This window comes from Phoca vitulina, unplaced genomic scaffold (genome assembly GCF_004348235.1).
Source record: "Phoca vitulina isolate PV1807 unplaced genomic scaffold, GSC_HSeal_1.0 scaffold64, whole genome shotgun sequence".
Taxonomy (NCBI): Eukaryota; Metazoa; Chordata; class Mammalia; order Carnivora; family Phocidae; genus Phoca; species Phoca vitulina.
Window position 1 is genome coordinate 2,514,463 of NW_022589767.1, and position 21,687 is coordinate 2,536,149.

General features: G+C 44.9%; 1 protein-coding gene across 2 annotated transcripts in view; it reads right to left on the bottom strand.

Annotated features, from left to right (window-relative positions):
* Nucleotides 1-498: 498 nt before the first annotated feature.
* Nucleotides 499-21,687, bottom strand: part of GRIN2B (glutamate ionotropic receptor NMDA type subunit 2B) — a 409,231-nt gene continuing 388,042 nt past the window's right edge. For both annotated transcript variants that reach the window (XM_032391811.1, XM_032391812.1), the window contains 4 exons: nucleotides 16,623-16,783; nucleotides 14,593-14,780; nucleotides 11,762-12,000; nucleotides 499-9,404 (listed from right to left, as the gene is read on the bottom strand). In XM_032391811.1, the coding sequence (XP_032247702.1) occupies nucleotides 7,548-9,404; nucleotides 11,762-12,000; nucleotides 14,593-14,780; nucleotides 16,623-16,783 (2,445 nt within the window). In that variant the 3' untranslated portion in view covers nucleotides 499-7,547. The remainder of the gene's footprint in view (nucleotides 9,405-11,761; nucleotides 12,001-14,592; nucleotides 14,781-16,622; nucleotides 16,784-21,687) is intronic.

Consider the following 21,687-nt stretch of genomic DNA (forward strand, 5'->3'; position numbering starts at 1 on the left):
GAGCTGGAAGGGAGGATGGAAAAGATGAATGAAGGACAGCAGGAATTTAGAGGTAGAGAGGAGAGGTTATACGAGAACTCAAAAAATCTTTTCTTAGCAAGACAGTAGGAAAGACTGCCTGTTGAAAGAGAGGGGATGAAAATGAAAGGAACATGGAAACCAAGTTTAACAGCCAGTTGGCAAACGTGATGTGGAGTTAACATTGGAGAAATAAAAAAGATGTCCAAGCTGGAAAGGGTTCAGGTGAGACTAAATGGATTGAATCTATGCTCTTAGCATAGGTAGAAGACCTTCTGTTCTTGGAGGTGGAATGGATGATGGCAGGATGAGATGCAGAGTTAGAAAAGCAATTTGGGGGGCGGTACCTGGGTGGCTCAGTCGGTTAAGCATCTGACTCTTGGTTCTGGCTCAGGTCATGATCTCCAGATCGTGAGATCAAGCCCCATGTCAGGCTCTACACTCAGTGTGGAGTCTGCTTGTCCCTCTCCTTTTGCTCCTACCCTAGCTCATGCACGCGCTCTCTCTGTGTTTCTCTAAAATAAATAAAAATCTAAAAAAAAAAAAAAGCAATTAGTTGTGGTGAGAAGGCACGAGGAAGAAGAGAGTGTTGCTGAGAGTATTGCTGATGTGGTTGAACACAGAACTAGACCAAAGAGGCGAGTAACTGCAGTCAGAACAGTTGATGGACCAGAACAGCAGAGAGAGTGTAAAGGAAGGCAGGTAAGATACACAAAATGCAAGGTTGTGGTCAGAGAGGGAATTTCAGAGCTTTAGACCCTAGAGGTGGAATGATTCCAAAAACAAGAGGTCCAGGCCTGGCTGTGATGGGAAGAGCTGAATCTCTCCAGTGTTTTTTTTAAAAACAATGTAAAGGATAATACCTCTTACTCACACGCTGAAACCAGAAAAAATTAAAGCTTGCATGTATAAATATATTAATTTATGCACATCTATTTGTACAAACATAATACATACATTTAAATATTTGAGACTTTTGCATTCATATATTATACGTGACTATAATATACTCCATTTGAAAATCTTTTATATTCTTCACAGTACCAGCCCGGGGGCATAGTATGTGCTCAATAGATATTGGCTTGATTGAACTAACGTACTTAATTAGAGCTTTTATTTTTGTCTCCCGAATAGTACTGGAATCTGCTTCACCCCCTACATCATAATGCTATTAAAATAATTAAAAATAAAGAGAGTTCAGGTTTGAAGTGTGGAAACCAAATCTTGAAAAATAAGTTTTAAATTGGGCTTAGTGTTGTGCTTTTACCCTTAATCCTGGCGCTGAATTCTATTTGTTTCCTTTGCCAAAATACAGATTCTACACACCAGAGTCCCAAGGCTATGGGGAATTCTACTCATCCACTCTGCTTGCCACCTTTAGTTCTCATCAGGAGCCCTCACCCTTGTAATCACACCAGCAATTATGTTTTAAAGCACAGAACGTGCCAGCAACTCACTGTGATGAGCTCTGAAATGGATGCAAATGGACATTCTGGTAGAGAAATAGGGATGATTTCTAACTTTTCCCACTTAATTCCAGTACTGCTGTCCTAACCCATCACTCTTTGGATAAAATTCTTCTTCCTTGCTTCAATATCATAAATCAGAGTCTCCAAACTTCACTAATGTCTCCGAGGCAGGGAAATAGCATTGACTTCCCTTTAAGGTTTTTTTCTGGGGAGAGAGTTCTTTGTATTGAGAATAGATAGGCCTAGATACTTTAAGTGATAGAATCCACAAGGCTTCTCTGTGGTTGAGTCAATGTGGTTGGAATAGGATGGAGGTGGGATGTATTCAGATATCCCATGATTTTATGTAATGTTGGAACCCCCAAATTAGAATGGAATCCTAGATCTAGATTGGCATTAGAAGTTTTCAGACTGATGAATCTACATCCTATTCATGTCCCAAATATTTGGTAGGTGTAAGAAAGAATTGCCCACTGGTTAAGTAGCACCTGATAGTACGGTAGCTCCTTAACAGTTAGTGTGTGTTGAGATCACTGGGCACCCCCTACAGAAGTGGGGACATACAGAACATAGAAAAACAGCTAAATTGGAAGATTAATTGAACTGGGACAGAGAACAGATAAGTACATTTTTTCATAACATTGATTCAGTTTGATCTCTCCAGCTCCCTACTCAGTCACCTATAAGGGAAGAGAAGCTCCAGTCTTCTATTTTCTATAGAAAGAGTCCTAATTCTTAACCTGCCCTACAAGGTATTGAATTTAGAAACTCACAAACTACACACTCATGTGACTGCTTATTAAAAGTAATTCCTACCTAGGAGTCCTATCTCTGCATCACATGAGCCTTAAATAAAAGCAGTTAGAGGATGAAATGGTTTAAATGTCTTTATACTCTGGGACCTGCATTTTTACTCCTTTCTGTTACGCTCAGTGTTCTTTGCTCTCTCCCTCTTCTGTATCATGACTATCTTCTCCTGTATTATTATTCCCAGGAAAAGAAATGAGAATCCTAATGTAAACTAGGTGTTTAAATGTATAAATCCCTAATATGGCTTGATATGTCATCTTTCCTGGGATTATTTGCATCTAGATGACAGATGAGCAGCTCAGTGCTAGAGGAATAAATGCGTGTAGGAAGCCAGTAGTTGGAAGTGGGGCAGGAAATGAAAAGGAAAGGTCCTCTCAGGACCTCTGAAGTCACACCATGCATGGATCATATACCATTTGTAAGGTCAGACCCATTCCAGTGTAACTGTCCACTTTTAGCTGCTTGTCATCCATAATCAGTTCCTTAGACAGAAAGAAGAGTCTCTGACACTCAGGTGAAGAATGCAAATGCTCTACCACAAAGTGTCTGGCAGTCTACTGAGCACACATTTCTTATATGGCTTTGGGCTCAGAGAGCACAGAAGTTATGGCCACAAGAGCTGGAAATGCCCAATGCATTCATCAATAGCACTGCAGCTGCATTATGTATGCACACATGTGAACACTTCCTAACACACCAGACAGACACAAGCAACGACAGGGCTTTCTTACAAAGATGGGGATTAAAAGAATAAAGTGAGTTCTGGAATAGCATTTTTCCAAAGGCTATTGCCCAAACAATCTGGTTATTCTGTCCCTAAATCTTGAACTAACTAAAAGCCAAACAAAAAAGCAAAAACAAAGAAACCCTAGTTCTTAAGTGAGATGCGCAGGTGACCAGCACGCTGCAATTTTGGTAGTAGTTTCTTCACCTCCCACGTGGAGAATTCCACCTTGGGCAACTCCCCATGGCCACAGAAGACTGGGCAGGTGATAATCACTTAATTGTATAGAAGACTCCTATTTTATCACATTACACATGCGTTTTGGCACTACTGACACCACCAACACTTAATGGAATCATTTGGGATTTTTCCCCCCAATCACAACATGGCTGTGGCCAGTACGGGGGACTCTACATCAATAATGTTTCCCACGTTCTGGCTGAGGATACACAGTGACATACTTTGAAATTACGAGATCCACTGTACATGCATCACTCTGAAGGGTGTGCACATTCTTGACTCAGGCAAATTTAAGGGGAACATCATCTGAGGTTGGTGGAAATGCTGAGATTTAAGCATTGCCACTGAAAGGATACAGGATCACACCCAGCAACCCACTTCCCGGTGGAAGGGAATGATAGAGGACACCAAAGATAGAAAGCATGGATTCTAAAGAAAATTGGAACAGTTGGTGCTCTCGAGGGTGTCTGTGGAATCTCACAGTTTTGGATAGATCGGGTCTTTGTCCAGACCCATCTGTGGAATAGAAGGGGCTTACTGCTGAATTCATCCTCATGCATTTTACTGGCTTGTTATTTTGGAATGAAGTAACATCTACAACTTGACAATGCTTGGCCGTCCTTTCTTTAAGTTTTCTTGAGCAGGCCATGAATACCTTATTTGGTCCCAATTCAAACATCCAGCTGAAGCGAAATGACCAAGGGGGCCAAAGAAAAGGTTTAGAAAAATGAAATTATCCAGCTAACAGCTTTTGACGAAGGGAAGATAGGACAAAATAGGATGTAACATCTTGCATAAATGGATTTGGACACATCATCCCATGGTAGATAGAGAGAGGCTGCCACCCTTCACAAAACAAATAATCCAGTGAAAGAAATTCTGTTTGTCTGGTTAATCCAAGGTCAGGTTATGAATCCCTGGCTCAAGGCAAATAGCACCTTCCTGAGGGCAGAAATGAGGACAGGGCAAGATAAAGTCACTATTGGCACCGTCCCTCACATACCCACCCTTCTACCTCTAAAACCAACTTCTGCAACCTTTCTAAGAGAATCATCTGGCCACTGAGTTTTGAGCAGATCTGGTAATCTTTTCTAGAAAAGCATGCATATTTGTAAGACATATATCCAGTGCTACCTCCTTGTAACCAGATATCACATGCTTCAAAGAGTAGACTTAGTGCGAATTTTCTGGGTGTGCTTGCAGTGCTGATACCTAGGGAGTGAGGGAGGGAGTCAGGAGGGGGCCAGTACTCAGGTACTAGGAAGAAAAGAGTTGGTTTGAGATGGTTGTTAAACATCACAAGGGGGTATTTGGGAGATTTCTCAGTACTGAGCTTCCTTAAGCCTCCCAGCCACATCAAGACTGAGGGTTGATTTGACCTCAATTCTGATTTAAGCCCTTTTGGGAATCTGTCCTACCCTAGGTGCTGACAGGGAAAATATGGTGCCACCAGCTTGACTTTGCATGGAATGCTGGTAATCTGTGGTCTACCTAGGAGACAGGAGCGGGACCTGGGTCTTGCTTAGAGCCAAACTGGACCCAGCGCCAAGCCCAGGCGGACGGGCACGAACACGTCTCACGGACCAAGAAGACTGGTGAGGTGGGGAGGCATGGACACAAAGTATTTTTCCCTGGCTTTTTCACCACAGTGGCCTCCATTCGCATACACTTGTCCCCAGACACCCTGAAGCAAAAGCCATACAAAACAATTCCCCCAATGGAAAATGAAAATCCATAACAAAACACTTTTCCCCCTCTTCATTCCCATCCCCACCCCACTCCCTCCAGCCCACCACCCTGAATACTCACAAGAGAACACTTTATCTATACAAAATTAATTAGAAAACAAAATATTTACATATGAAATAAACACCATCTTGATTTCTGTCACCAGTGGAGACCGACAGAGCCCCCTTTGTTCTAGATTGCTGTTCGCTAGGTTTAGTTGGTTTGGTTTTTTTATTTGAAAGGGGTGAGGTAAGAGGAAGAGTGAGGGGAGGAGCCCCTGACATCGGACAGAGTCAGGGTGAAGCAATGTTTGTATGGCCCTTCTCCTTCTTCCTCCTGGAGACGCCTCACGCCCTCTGTCCTCTCTCTCAAAGTCTTTCCTTGAATCTAAGGTAAAGCACTCCGCGCTCCTCTCTCCAAATCTGTGAAAGGTTCAGCCCCTTGCCCCCAGGTTCGTTTTAGAAAGAAAACATAGCTTTACAAGGCCTTCAGTTGGCTTTAAAATGGAAGATACTGAGGTAAAAATCAAGGAGGAGGACAGGGGACGACAGTCAAGGGTGGGGAATGAGGAAGGGTAGTGAGTCAGGGCAAACAGGAAGGCAAAGAGCAGCCCTGGAGGGTGTGACTTGAAGAGACATGGCAGCTTCCTTCCAGAGGAGGATGAGCACCTTTCTGGTTTATATGTCCTGTGTGCAACATGGAGATCCTGCAGTCAAGCTTCCAAACAGACCCGGGGCTCTTTGGCTGCCACCCTGGGTAAGGGGAGGAAGGCAGGACAGTGGAGCTGACCCACAGAACACCCCCTCCCCAAGTTTCAGGACCGGCAGTGACAAATATTCATTTCCTTTCGCAAGTGTCCAACTTAGTGAAGGGGGCATCGCATCTGCCAGTACCCTTACCCCTGGAGTTTTATATATATATATATATATATATATATATATATATATATATATATGTATACACATATATATATACATATATATGTGTATATATATATATATTTTTTTATTCTTGAATGGTACACCTGGGAGGGAAAGAAGGTGTTGCAGGAAGGTGGAAGGGCCTCTAACGAGAGTGTCCACATTGGGCTCAATGTCACATTCTCAGGGAGCCAGACCCAGTGGGGTAGTGAGGGAGTCCCTCCCCTCCTACCCTCTGCACTTCCAAATCTCTTCCTTTCCCTCCATGTCTCCTGAGCTGTACTCATGGAGCAAGCTCATCCCCCTTAGCCGTCTGTTCCCTATCAGTTGTGATCAATTCTATGGCACAAGCTCTCCTAGCTCCAGGTTAAGTAAGAAGGGATCAAAGCATTGAAAACATCCCCCTCTCTCACTTACCCTACGACACACAACTTGTCTATTCTTCCAGTCTGACTTAGCCCCTCCCCAAACCCTGGCCAGCTGAAGGTGTGAAAAGCTCAGTAAAGCTTTAGAGGATCTTTTGCTCTTGAGTGTGTGCAGAAGAATTATGGCTGCTCCTATTTCCCTTTAGCCTTCCTGGAAGGTTCTTGGTCAAAGCGGGTTGAACCACAGAGGAGTTACTTTTGTACCTTGCTCTTGTAGGATTGTTCATCACCTTTTTGTGATAGACCACGTCATCTTCTCTGTCAAGAACTTCCATCCTCCTCATTCAGGAAGGGTGAAGGGGAGAGACAGCCAACATTTAGGTAACATACGACCATCTCTGTTTGTATATAAGCCAAACTGAGCACACCGTTTAGGGACGTTGAAAGAAACGGCATCATGAGTCAAGGTTGCCTTGTCTACACGTACAGGCCCTTGACTGCGTGCCTGTGTAGATGACAGGCACATGCAAGTGTATGCGGACACTCATGCACATGCAGTCCATCCTCTCTTGCCTCGAATGCACCATGGAGCACGGCTCTGACGTGCTCTCCGTCATCCACCCATGACCTCTCTGTCCCAGTTCACCACCAACGGGTCTCATGGAATGGAAACGAACTTTTTTTTTTTGGCTTATATAGAAACACACGTGGCCTCCTGCCCTCTGCGTGGCACACGATCCCTAAATAGACGCCACCAAAGTGACAAGAACTTAGCAAAAGCCTCTTTGCATTCACAGCCAGTATGCTAAATGGTCATATTTGGACGCTTTTGCTTTCTCACCTAAACCTAAAGGTCCATTTGGGAAGAGCTATCCTGTGCTCACGTGGCCTCCTTTTGCTTCTCCCTGCTTCACTCCAAGTGGGTGGCAAACAGTCCTTCGGTGCTGGGAGGAAGCCTGCACGCAGCCACTTCCCTTCTCCACTCTGCCCTCCCGGTGCTGTGCTGAGCGAGCCCACTGTATTCTTTCCCGGGACCAGGAACGCCTGACAGGTGGGGAGGGAGTAGAGAACTAGAAAGGGAGGAGAGACGGTGCTGGTCACCAGGGTTGCCCTCCGAAGGAATCAGAACTCCAGGATTCCGTAAATAAAAGAAAACGACAAGAAAGGAGCAAATGGGAACCAAGTTCACCCCCGTCACCCTCCGTGACATGCGCACCACACGCCCACAGCCCCACCCTCCCGTACCCACCTTAAAACCTCTCTCTTCCCTCACTCAGACATCAGACTCAATACTAGAAAGTTTCTCATAAACATGCCCATTGCTGGAGCCATTGAAAGCCCTGGGGTTTTTGTTGTTAGGCACACAGGGGTTGGACTGGTTCCCTATACAGATGTCTTTCTGGAAACGGCCTGGCACAGCCCCGTGAAGGGCCGAGACCACCGGCTTGTTGGTGACAAGGGCGCGGAAGTCTGGCCTGGCTTTCGGCGCCCCCGCCACCGTGGGCTGCCTGAAGAAGTAGGATTTGCTGCCATGGAGCAAGCACTGGTCGTCCCCAAAAGTGGGGATGAAAGGGTTTTGCGTGACCCGGTCAGGGTAGAGCGACTTGCTGAGCATGTAGCCGCTGCCGGGGTTGTTGTGGTGGTGGTGGCCGGCAGTGGGCACTGAGGACTTGTTGTTGGCAAAGGTGCTCTCGCCAGCTGGCATCTCAAACATGTGGGCGTAGGGACTCCCGTCCAGGAACCGGCCCTTGTCTTTCAGGCTCACGCTGCGCGGGGCCAAGGCGGCTTCTTCCTTCTGCAGGTCCACGAAGGTGTCGTAGGAGTGCTGCCGGCGCAGTTTGTTCCGGGTCTTCTTCTGGGCCTTGGAGTTGGTCGGGCTCTGGGGGTACTTGGCACTGGGGGCGTTTGACGGCACCGCCACGGGAGCAGCTGGCTGGTCCAGCTCCTGCAGGGAGTTGTCCTCGCTGATGTCGTACAGGTTGCCTGCTTTCTTGCAAGCCTCGCACCGGATGCACGCCTGCCTGCCCGAGTTCTGCCCGGTCACTGTCGTGGAGTAATTGTGCAGCTTGGAGGGGCAGCTGCGGCAGAAGTTGCCCCCGGAGCGGTCCTCCCAATCCACGTTGGTCAGGTTCTTCTCCCAGGGCGCCGGGACCCCGCTGACCACGCCGTGCTTGTCGCCCGCCCCGTGTTTGACGTGAGACCTGTTGGTACAGGGCCCGCCTCCGCTGACCGAGTCTCGCTTGAAGTCATCGCTCTGCTCCTTGTAGATATCCGTCAGGTCCACGTGCTCCCAGTGCGGGGAGTTCTCCTTCGGGCGGAACTGGTCCAGGTAGAAGTCCCGGAGCCCTTCCTTGTCCCTGAAGTAGCGCTTGTGGTCAGGTGAGCGGGGCGGCCGGCGGCGGTAGGCCAGCTCGATCTCGTCAAACTCCCGTCGGGACTTGGCCGAGGCCGGCCGCTTCTTCAGGCTGTCCTTGTATTGCTGCTTGCGCCTCTTGGCGGCGTTGCCCTCGATGTTTCCATAGGTGACCGTGTGCGTGGATATGTCGGACACGTCGGAGCGGATCAGGTCATCGTGGCCGCTGTAGCGGTCGCTCTTGAAGGAGAATTTGCCATACAGGTCGCTTAGCTGGCTGTGTTTGGAGGAGGGTAGGCCAATGTCCAGGGGCTTCTTGCTGATGGACCGTGGCTGGGTGGTGAAAGGCGGGTTGTCGCAGTCGTAGAGCCCGTCGATGGAGCTGGCGCTGCCGATGCTGTGGGGCCGGTGGTGGTGGTGATAGTGGTCTTGGTACACGTTGCTGTCCTTCAGCTGCAGGTTACCAAAAGTTCTCTCCACCTCACTGATGTAGTCGCTGAAGAGGTTCTCCTCGCACGGCGGGTTATTGTAGGATTTGCAGTCGGAATGCGTGAAGCTGCGGCGGTGCTCAGAGATGTCGTAGACGGATGACTCCCGTCGGATGAAGTCCAGGGCACTCTGGGGGGAGCCGTTCACACCAGACAGGTTGGCCATGTTCTTGGCCGTGCGGAGCAGGCGCAGGATGTTGGAGTGTGTGTTGTTCATGGTCGCGGTGGGGGAATTCATCACGGACTGGCGCTCCTCGATAGCCACTCCATGGATGCAGCTGTAGATACCCTGGAGCAGGAAGAGGAGGAGACGGGTCAGGTCTCCAGCAAGGCTGGAAATGACCACAGACTACGCTCGCCCTCCACCCCTCCCCCCCTCCACTACTAACTGTCTTGCTGGAGAAGAAAAGTCAGGGAAAGCCTGAAACAGCCTTAGTATACTCAGAGGATGATGTGGCTAGAAGCTTGCCTGATTTGTCTCTTGAATCAGGCAAGTTTCTTATCATGAGCTAAGCTTAGTGGCCAGGCTCTCTGAGAGGGGACAAGGCCACTCCAAGTGACTTGAGCAAATAGACTGGAATCATAAGACATGACATTCTATGCTGCCACTCCACCATCAACTTGCATTGATTTTCCTTCCTAGGCCTAGGTTTCCGCATCTTAAAAATGAGGCCGTGATATCAATGGATGGCAAAAATTATTGTCAGCTGCCTGGAAATCGACAGCCATGCACCACGGGTGTTGGGGCTGTTCTGCCCTGGACGGCCACCCTTGGCTGGTGGCACAGCACAGGGGAGCTCCGAGCTCACAAGAGCCACTCTTTCCCAGCTCTGACAAATTTTGAGTGGCTTTTAGGATTTTGGTCACCCAAAGAACGGCTGAGCAGTTCTCTTCCTGAGCCAAGCATGAACCAAATTCACAGAGAGAGTCCGAGAGCCCTGGGGTCAAAGAAGGATTTTTCTCCTGCTGTGCCCTACACCGTGGGAGGGCAGAGCTAGGACAGATATCAAGTACTAAATAGGAATAAATAATTCCCTTGTTGAACCTTTCATTTATTCTCCTTAGCTCCTGGTTTCCTTCTTATACTTTCTCACTTGCTTAATCTTATCATACATAATTAATATCGTGACAAATTAGTATTGATTGAGAACTCCCTGGTGCAGCTCTGTGTACTGGGCCTTGAAGAACACCGTCCAGGAGAGGTAATGGGTTGGGGTCAAGTCCCAAGTTAAGCTAACCTGCTAATGTCTTGCTCCCTGCCTTGAAAAGTGGACACATTTGGAACTTTTCTCTCTGGCAAGGGAAATATGTGAAAGGGAGGTCATTTGAACTGGGTCTTTGAAAGAAAGGGGATTGATTTGGAAGGGAAATTATCCTGACAGATGGGGAAGAGAGCAGAGAAGATTAGAACGGAGAATTGCAGCTAAGTGGGAAAGAAGAGAGGTTTAGGGGAGGTGAGCCTCGCCATCTCAGAAGGCAGCAGGGAGACCCGAGATCTTCAAGGTAAGGTTACTCTCCTTGCTTTCTAACCCTTCTTGATTATGGCCAAGGGAAGGTGCCGAGTGCTTTTCCTCTGCAGAGGCCTTAACTGCACGGCAGTCCTATGAATGGGATTTCTATTACAGGCCACCAGCTCCCACTGCTCCTGCCAGCACCCTATCTGGGACCTTAGAAAGGACCACCAGTGGAGCAATGTGGCTCAGGGACCACACGTTCCTTCCTCCTGCTTACTTACTGAATCGCTTGAATCAGCTCACAGTCAGAGAGGAAACTGTTCTCTATCACTAAAATACTATAGGAAAATGATGAAAAGATAGAACTTAATGAGAAATCCATTTTCTTACATAACTCCATTAGAGCCGAAGTTAGTTATAGCTGAAATCTAGACCTCTATTCTAAAAGGACAACTGAGGTCACTTCTCATGACTGAATCCCATAACCATACTGACAAAATTAAAAGACACCTGCTTTTTTCCCCCTCTTCCCTGTGATCCTCTGTTCATATTGAAAACTGAGTTCCAAATCCTCACTTTTGACTAGAAACTTAGCAAAGACCTAAATAAAGAACAACTTAAGAGTTATACTCTTGTTCCAATTAAGGAAGTTTCTGGAATGTGAATTTCTTATGGGTCAGTACTTACTTCAGCAGGTTCTGTAAAGCTCTTTAACCCCCCATAACTCACACATGTTTAAAGCAGTGAGGAACAGTGAACTACCAATAATATATCTTTGTATGTCAGAATAAGAGAGATACATTACATTTCACTATTTGAATAGAGATGTGATTTAAAAAAAAAAAGATTAAATGATTAATACAGCCCATACAGAATTAACTAATGGTGATGGAAGGCATTTGGAAGAAGGCCAAATTTTTCATTTTGATAGATCTGCCAGTTCTTATTGAGAACCAAATGCCCAAACCCCCCACACAAAGCTGTTTCTTGAACGAAAAATAGTATAACCCGTTTTTGTTTCTGAGCCACCTGAAATTATATCCCCCAACCCCCTGGGGAAACATACATGACGTAGTTTCTGGCTTTAGCTGCACAGGGCTGGAGTTAGTGCCCTCCTGGGTCTCTCTGCTTTGCACAGTGCTAGACTAAGCTATCCTTCACAAGCTCCCGGCACCTCAATCAAACCACTTACTCTGCTGATGGAGAAGACCATGCCAGGCTTGCCAGAACAGACACCCATAAAGCAGTGCCGGAACTGCCAATAGAAAAGGTGTTCGCAGATGAAGGTGATGAGACTGAGAGCCATGGCTGCGCCCAACATGTAGAAGACGCCCGCCATGTTGTCAATGTCCAGCTGGCTGCTCATGACCTCATTCTTTTCGTTGTGGCAAATGCCAGTGAGCCAGAGAGCTTCCAACTCCTCCATCTCCCCTGGAGACACGGCAGGAAGGAAAACAGGTAAAGACAGAAGACAGAAGAGCAGAGAAAGGGGACAAGAAGGGGTATTGGGGAAGACAGAGAAAAACATGAGAGACAAAGAGACAAGGAGACGGAAAGAAAATTAATAGGGAACGTTCCCAGTAATTTTATTAATACCACTATATATTAACTCATCAATATACTCAACACGTATTCAGTGACAGCTTAATGGGGATACCGCAGTGACACAAAGATATGAGGCATTACCCCCTACTCGCCATTATCTATCCAGTGCCAATTGGTATATAAATAATCAATATGACTAGCAATATGCAGGTAACAGGGGTTCAAATTCCTAAGAGTAATTTTGTGGATGGGGTGGCCAGTGGGTTTTCATGAGGAAGGTAGGACTTGCAGGTGGACATAGCGAATGGGTGAATTTTAATTTATCTTGCATAAAAAGGCACTCCAGGCAGCAAAAATGGCATGATCAAGGGGGAGAAGGTGGGAAAACACAAGGCTTGTTTGGAAAGACAGGCAGAACAGCTCACCCAGAGTAAAAGGAGGCAAAGGAAGCTGAACAAAAATGGTGGAAGCAAGATTGCTAAGGGCTTGAGTATCAGACTAAGTAAGCACTTTGTATTTTATTTTGCAGAGAGTAAGAAAGAACATTAATCAAACACGAGATTCAGAAAATTGCTCTTGAAAATATGCAAATCAGATTGGGCTGGGGCAGGAGGGACAGAGAGAGATAAGCAGAGAGATTGATTGACTCCCCACGGACCCTCACACTTACTGATCTCTTATTGCAGAGGGAAATAGAAATATTAAGAGTAAGGGGGAGCGAGCTTGAATCAAACGAGACCACCAAATTCAGACCTGCCTCCTTGTAACACCACTTAGAGAAGTTTTGATTAATTCAATTGATGCTGGGGACAATAACCTTTATCCACTTCACTAGATATGAGGAATTAGCAAGGCAGAAACCTTAGACAAAAGGAAAATGAAGGAATCCACGTGCCCTAGAAGGCATCTAATTCTAGGCAAACAAAATTCTGAGAATCTCATGAAGGAAACTGCCCGTTCTAATTAATTCCAGTTTGGCTAAAACTTTGAACTTTGCATAAACCGACTAGAGCTTTGGCAAATTCTCCCAGTCATCTCTACTGCTGTCCTTCCTCATAGACAGAGGCTCTGTTATTGCCTTTGAGTGAGAGCTACATGAGAATTACAGAAGCCCTCATACCAACACGGCCTGTTAGCACTCCAGCTAGAACTCCCTCGTCTTTCCAATGTTAACCAAATCACTTTTCACTCATTTCTTTGATCAAACTATGATTTTCCTAACTAGTGGAACAGCCAACTTCACCCGGATCTGAAAATCCAGCTGTGTTCTTCTGCCTCTCATCTCATCCCTAACAGCAAAGGTTCTGTAGACATAATTTAGAGAACTGCCCGGCTAATGGCCTGTGGGGCCAAGCAGAGTCAGGCTGCTCATCCATAACTGGATTAGCTTCCTGATTAGCTAACAGGAAGAGTAGGTACTCTAGACACCCAAGTGAAGAGGGATGCAGAAGACATGAGTATAATGAGATTGGAGATGAGATTTTTTTTTCAAAGCAAGCTGGCTGCTCGGTCTCCTACCAGAATGACACTGGGGAGTCCCTTATGAGTGTCTGCCTCAGAGGACCTGGTCCCTGATTCCTACCTCTTCTAGCTGAAAGAGCAAGATGGGAGAGAGGGAAGAATGGATAGGTGGCCACAAGTATACTTCTCTGCCCTTTCTCTGGACCCAGAAAAAGCAGAGATCTTTCCGAAGTTCTACCTGCTGCTCTGGCCACATGTGAGAAGATTGTTTGGAACACCTAATACTAACTTCTCTTACTTTATCCCTGAAAGTTTGATCATACCCTGCAATCCTGAGACATATCTCCTTGACCAACTTCTCTAATCCTCCCTCCCAAATTTCACCCAGTTATGGGTTGAATTGTGTCTCCCCCGCCCCGGCCAAACCTCCTCCTCTCCTGCCAAATTCCTCTGTTGGAAGTCCTAAGCCCCAGTCCCTTGAAATGTGACTTTATTTGGAAATGAGGTAACTGCAGATGGAATTAGTTAAGAGGAGGTCATCCTGGAGTAGGGTGGGCCCCTAATCCACTATAATTGGCATTCTTAAAAATGGCGGAAATCAGACATACACATGTAGAGGCAGACAGCAGGCACGTAGGGAAAATGCCATGTGAACATGAAGGCAGAGATGGGGTGATGTGTCTACAAGTGAAGGAATGCTCAAGGTTGCCAGCAAACCACCATGAGCTAGGGGAGAGGCATGGAACAGATTCTCCCTCAAGGCCCTCAGAAGGAACCAATGCTGACACTTTGATCTTAGACTTCTGGCCTCCAGAACTGTGAGCCAAATTTCTATTATTTAAGTCACTCAGCTGTGGTACTTTGTTATGGCAGTCCTAGGACTCTCATACCTACCGCCCAAGTTTCACAATATACTGTGAAATACTTTTCTGGAAAGGCAGGGGTTATAGGAGTGGAGAAGAAAGAAGGGCTGGTGTTTTGGACCGGCCATCAGAAGAGCCACCATCTTTGACTCACCATCTCCGAATAGCTGCAGGATAGCAAGGTCCACCTGGCGCTTCCACCCAGAATCTTTTTGGATGGCAATGCCATAACCAGTGGAAGCGAAGACCTTTCCACTGCCAATGGTCACCAGCTTGCAGCCTTCATCTCTGCCTGCCATGTAGTTCAGCACTGCTGCATCATAGATGAAGGCATCCAGTTTCCTGTGCAAAAAAGAAGCAAACAAACAATCCAGTGGAGGAATTTTAGTACAAAACTACCTATGGGGCCATTAATATGAAGCAGTAGCCTTCTAGCAAACGATGGGGAGAACTGGTTCAAAGTAAGGCTCGAGTTGGAACTCAGCCAGAATCTAAAGCCTAAATAAATCCCAGGCTGTTCTTTATGTGATTTCAGGTTGAAAGGAGGAGTTTTTCCCTCCCACTGGGAAGGATGAGAATGTAAGTCGGGCCTGAAGCCAACTCATAAGCTGTGTCTGAAAGGAGAAGGAGTAAAAAGGAATCAATAAAAATAATAACCAAAATAATGAAAAGTAACCACCACGATGATAACAACAAATAGCATGGGTTAGATTTATATAACATTTTTCATTTCTCAGTTCATTACAGTCCAGAGTGGGGATAAGTGTAGGTGTATATGTTTCAACAGCTGCACAATGCTATTTTTGTGGTCAGAAAGGTTTCAATATTCTGTTTTGCAGCACAAGGAAAGAAATGAGTAGTCGGGGTGGTAGCAGCACAGGCTTGTGTTAAGAGCAAATGTGCGCAACTACAGCAGAACCCGACATATAGAATTCAGGTCTCTCAAGTTCCGAAACTTCTAAGAACCTCATTTTATATATTGTGCTTTCCAAGGAAGGAATATGTAGGGAAGGGAGTAAGACTAGGGGTCAGGGCAGGAAGGCCTGGACCAATATTTCAAACCCACGTTTAAACACATCAAAAGTAGAGAAAGAAATCCAGATACAGCCACATAGGTAGGTAATATAGAGAGGTCTGCAAGAAAGAAAGGCATGCATCCCTCTCTTCACTTTTACAAGGTAAGTTAGCTTTATCCCTCCTTGAGAAAAAATAAGCCCTTCCTTGTATAAGCTACAGAACATTTTCCAAAAAGCCCATGAGTACCCGATAGAAAAGTGGCACACCAAAAAACCCCAAACTCTGATATGATTGACAACCGTGCTTGTACCAGGGGCCAGACGACCTACCGAGGTGGTCCTATGCCCAAGCTCAAATTCTGTCTCCCGATATCTGCTGTGACTTCATGGTGATAAGATAGACGCTAACAGTATTTAAGTAAACATGTATCTGGGTGGCTTTTCCAGAACTGGGGCCACTGGGAGGTCCAAGTGCTGCTAGTTATCATACAACACAGGAGATCAGTTACAAGACCCCTTCACTCCAAAGTCCCAACAGCTATAATGCTCAATTATCGGTCTTATTCCACAGCTGTGGCTTTGAGAGGCCAAATGAATAAAGGGACCAATGTGGCTGCGATTAGGCAAGCCAACATGTTTGCAGTTCATGGAGCTCCTTTCAACAAACAATACTTTCTAGAGTATAAAGCTGGATCAAAGACCACCAACAAAAGCTGGAACTGGAGATCAGTCAACACATTCTCACTCTTCGTTGTCTAAAAACCTTCACCCCTTTCCTCTTTCATTTCTCCCTTGTCCACAAGACACCAGAATCATCATTTTCACCTTCTGGTCAACAGGGCTTCGTTTCATGCGTAATACATGAACCTTAGCCTTGACTCTTCCTTTCTACTTTTATGGCTATTTCATTCCTGTTTCATGGTTACATTAATGCAAGTAGAATATAATTTGTAAAACAAAAATACATAGAAGTATATAATAGCATAGGAATCTTTGTGCACTGGCCTGAATTATATTGTCAAATTCAACTTGGAAATCCATAGGAAGCAAATGCAGTCTTCTTTGCTTTAACTTTGTCTGGCACCCAAGCATGATATATCTGATTCAGTGTACATTTAATAAATGTGAGAAACATATCAAAGACTCTGAGCTTGGAAGCAGTTCTTACCCTGTTTTCAGGGAGAGCAATGCATCATCTACACCCCTCTGGTTGAACTTTCCCATGTAGGCATGCATTTCTGCGTAGTTATTGCGAATGTTCCTCTCTGTGCTGCCATTGGGCACAGTCCCAAAGCGAAAAGGGGGTGAGAAGTCATTAGGTCTCTGGAACTGGAGAGAGAGAAAGAGAGTGAGAGGGAGAGGGAGAGAGAGAGAGAGAGAGAGAGAGAAAGAAAGAAAATGCTTCAGAAAATGTGAAGAGATATTAAGTTAGCATTTGTGGATTTATATGGAAGGGACCCAACTACAGTTCACCAAACAATGGCCCTCACGCAGGAACAGCAGATGCTAACTGAAAGAAGACTTCATCTCGATTTCATACGTATTGTTGAGAGCTTTATGTTAGCCCAATCCTGGATTTAATCTATAATCTTTGCGTGTTCCATTTACACATACTGCACAAGACCAGTGATGATGGGAGTGTGCAGCTTAACTGCAGTGGCTTAGTCACCTTTATGCTTGAAAACTGTGTAAAGTATGTTTCCCAGGCCTCTTAATTTAGGGGCCTAAATTCATTGTCATTGCACCATTTGAGGCTATAGGACCTTAGTGGGATGAGCTATAATGTAGTCCTAAACATAATTTATTGGGTATCAAATATATTTTGCTAAGAAATTTTCTCTTGACCTTCCTTGATGCATGGAAAGCCCATATTTATTCTATATGAGTTATAGAATAAATTGTAAAATCAAATACAGTTTTAATTATGTTCCTCCCCTTGCTTAAGAACTGGGAGTGGATCTCTAGTGCCCAGCATAACAAAGTGAAATCTCTTGGATTTTTCACACCTATGACATCAGCTTTATTTCTGGTATTGCCCTGCAATGAGTAAGTCTGTACTTTGCTTCCTGAACAAATAATTTATTCACTTGTATCTTCATGGCCTCATACAGTCTGTCCCCTCAGCATGAACTCACTTTTCTCTTGAGGCCAATTCATGTCCTTCATCTCAAAATGTAACTCAAACAGTTTCTTCAAGACACCTTCTGTGAGTTCTTTCCTCCACCAAGTCTACCCAAAAGGACTTGATGTTCTTAGTTTCTATCACGCTACAAATGCAATTACACATTAAATGAGCTGGCTAAGTTCTGAGAGCTAGTCCCTGATATAGTCATTAAGAGTTTAAGCTCTAGAATGAGAGAGATATGGGTTGAAGATCAGCTCCGCCACATACTACTGTGCGATCTTGGGCAAATAACATGAACTCTCTGTGCACCATTTCCTCATTTGCAAGAGGGAGACAACAAAGTCTAATTCGCAAGACTGTTATGTGGATTAAAGGATTTAATGTATAAGAAGTGCCTGGCATAGCACCTTGCATGCAGTGAGTCCTCAATAAAGATTCTTTATATTATTTTTAACTTATGTCTACATTCTGCATTCCCCAGTAAACTTCACACTCTTCAACCTTCCCATTCTGTTAGTACAGAAATGATTGGATAGAATATGACCAGAGTAGCTCTGCTGTAGCTTGGCATAGGAAAGACAAGGTAGACATTTAAAGTCCTCTTTCAATACTATACCATTGACTTTGGAAATATATTTGAAAATCTAACATGCCAACTCAGGAGTACTCTGGACCTCTGGACTTGTGTGGGCTTAGAGACATTCTCCTTTCTCCTTCCCTTGACCTGAAAAGCTCAAGAGCTTCCCAGAATATGGGGATTTCCTAAACCACAAAGTGTCATAGCACCAGGAACCATCATTGCTATCTTCAGTGCTCGGAGTGGGCCATAGTTAAAAGCAGAGTCATGCAGTTAGGCGATCTGGGATGCATCAAAAGACCACACTCTTCTTGACTCAAAAGGCTCCCAGTCTGACTGACCACAGTGCTTTTTGCCATTAAGAGTTTTTGTTTAATTGGTTTTGAAAGGGCTGTGATTTTTTTTTTTTTTTAAAGATTTTATTTATTTATTTGACACAGAGAGAGAGAGAGGAATCACAAGCAGGCAGAGTGGCAGGGAGCGGCAGAGGGAGAAGCAGGCTTCCCGCGGAGCAGGGAGCCCGATGTGGGACTCGATCCCAGGACTCTGGGATCGTGACCTGAGCTGAAGGCAGACGCTTAACGACTGAGCCACCCAGGCGCCCCATAAAGGGCTGTGATTTTTAAGTGAATAAAAGAGTCACAAAGAATTTTAGAGTTGGGTAAGCCACTCAAGGTTAACTAGTCCAAACCTCTCGTTTCACAGATGAAGACTGAGGCAAAGAGGACAAGTAGTAATGGCTAACGTTATCTGGAATCAATGGGCTTAATTAATAGTATTCCTCACTGTCCCCAGCAGATAGCAAGCTTAAGTAAACAGGGATATGCTTTACTGGAAGAGACAGAATGCTATGCATATCACTGTCAATTATAACACTTCACTTGTTTGACAGAAGGTACCCCCCAATCAACAGCAGAGTATGTACTATGGCAGGCAGCAATACAAACAAATGGACTCCCTTTAGTCAGTGATTCCCCACTTTGCGAGGACAATGACAACTGATGCTCACAATGACCAAGATATTCTAGGGCCCAAAGTATTTTCTGAAACATCAGTGAAAGTTGAAATCATGTCCATTTAAATTCCAGCATAAATTATTATATTTCTGGTTTGTTTTTTTTTTAATTGGCAATCCACATAAGGTATATGCAACAATTTTGATTAACCAAATGGAATCTGATGCCCCGAGTGCCTCATTTCCCGATGAAGCTAGATTATGGAAAGTTTCTGTACTACTCTTTCATAACCTTAAATTTTAAATTATCTTCAGATTTCCAGATGCTGTTTTATTAACTATGTCCTTGAATAAATAAAAACTAAAGAAATGATCAAGGACCTAAAATAGCCAAGATGACTGCAAAAAAGACAAAAAGTTGAAGGACTTACAAGACCTGACTTTTAGACTTGTCCTAAAGTGATAGTGATCATGACAGTGTGACATTAAGCATAGAGAGAATAAGGAAATCATCAGAAGAAAGTAGAGTGCCCATCCATAGACCAACACATATATGGTGCAAAGGCAGATAAAGTGGAGATAGGAGTGTCTTCAACAAATGGTACTGGAACAATTAGATATCCATATGCAAAAAAAAAAAAAAAGAACTTCATTCCACACCTCACTAGATACAGAGAAATTAACACACAGTGAATCATACACCTAAATATGAACTATAATATTTCTAGGAGAAAATACAGGAAAAAGTCCCAGAGTTACACAAAGATTTCTACATATGACACCAAAAGCACAACCCACCAAAAAAGAAAAAAGAAAAAAAAATTTAGACTTCATCAAAATTAAGAACTCTTTGAAAGACAGAGTTAAGATCATGAAGAGACAAGCCACCAATGGAGAGAAAATATTTGAAAATCGATTAAGCTATTAAAAATCTAAAGGAAGTAAATGATGATGACAGAGCAAGGCTCTGATGGAAAGCATCCTCCATAAGAAAACAATCAGAGGACAGCCAGCAGCACCGAAAGAATGGGAAAGCGCAGTCCTTGGAAAGCAGGGTCTTGGAGGCAGATCATTTGCATTTGGCTTCTAGCTCTTTCTCTGACCAGCTGTGTGAATATGGGCAAGTTAGTTAAATTCACAGAGCCCCATTTTTCTGGAAGCATTATTTTTGATTAATAATAAGATAATATATAGGAAACCACTCAACCCAATATCTGGCACGTGGTGGATTCCAAAAATTATTAACTGCTTCGGTGAGGATGAAACCTTAGTATCTAAAATTGTCTTGTGTTAGCCAGTGTTTCCTAAGATGGAAAACTCATTTGTTCCTTAAACTAGGCCAGCTCTGGGGACCAAGAATGTGAGTGCACTGTCCCAGAATTTGCCAAAGCAGAAGCAGAAGTGAGCTTGGCTTTTTCTTTGAAATTTCTTGTCCCAGCTTGTGAGGTTTAAATAAAACAGATTTTTTTTTTTTTAACTGTCATTGGAACTTGAACTTGACTAAAATTCATGGCCACTGAGAACTGCATGTTCAGTGAGGCCTGTGGGGAAGAAGGAAAGAATAATCTTCCAAATACCTCGACTCTCCCACTAAATGCCCTGTAATAAAACGTTCCCCAAGCTGTGAGGCATTATATGGCACTTGTTTAACCTGAATGGTAATCGATGCTCTCTGGGGTTTGGGGAGGGAGTAACATTTTGTACTGTCAAGAACCAGGAGTCTTAAAATCCACAGAACAGGGAGGACCCCAAGAAACAATTAAAAAAAAAATTAAAAAACCCAAATACACTAAGGAGACCGGCATGGGACTAAAAAGCTCTGTCTGATTTTACAGTAGGGACTTTAACATAGTATTCCTTACTCGTCACCTTTGGCCATTACAGGGCTTCCTTGAACTTGGAATCTTTTTCCAGAGTTACCCGGATTGGAATTTTAACAACAGATTGAGATAGAGAAATAAAAGCGCAGAAAGAAAGGAGCCTTAAGGAGCAGCCCCGCTTCATAGGTGAGGAAATTGAAGCCCCGAAGAGACCAAGTAAGTTGTTCAAGGCCACGTGGGGAAGCAGGAGGACAAGCTGAGGCTTGGCCTCTGGGAGCCGAGCCTTCCCACTGCCGACTTAGACGCGGGCTGGCTAGCCATACGACTGCTCACTGGGAGGGAAGCCACACGCTCTAAGTGGGGCCCCATGGAAGGGTATCCTTCTCTCTCTGGCACATCAAATGCTGACTCACACTCACCCCGTGGAATCAACACATGGCTTCCAGCAATTACTGTAGGCACGTACTTGTGCAAGGGCAAAACCGTGCTGAATGTACCGAGAACTGTTTCTCACTTGATCCTCCTGGACAGCGGCAGGGAAACAGAATTCAGTCCTCTTAGGTATTCAGACCATCGTCTCAGCCCCCATCTTAATAACCTCAAAGTGAATTAGTCTTGGCAGCCTTGGCAGGAGAAAGGTGCTAGAAGGCCGGGAGTAAAGGTCCCTGCCCCACCCAAAGACGACGGGACTGGAGGGTCCTGGGGCTGCCATGGCTGCCACCTTCCCAATAGAGAGCCTCTCATACAGCCTGTTGC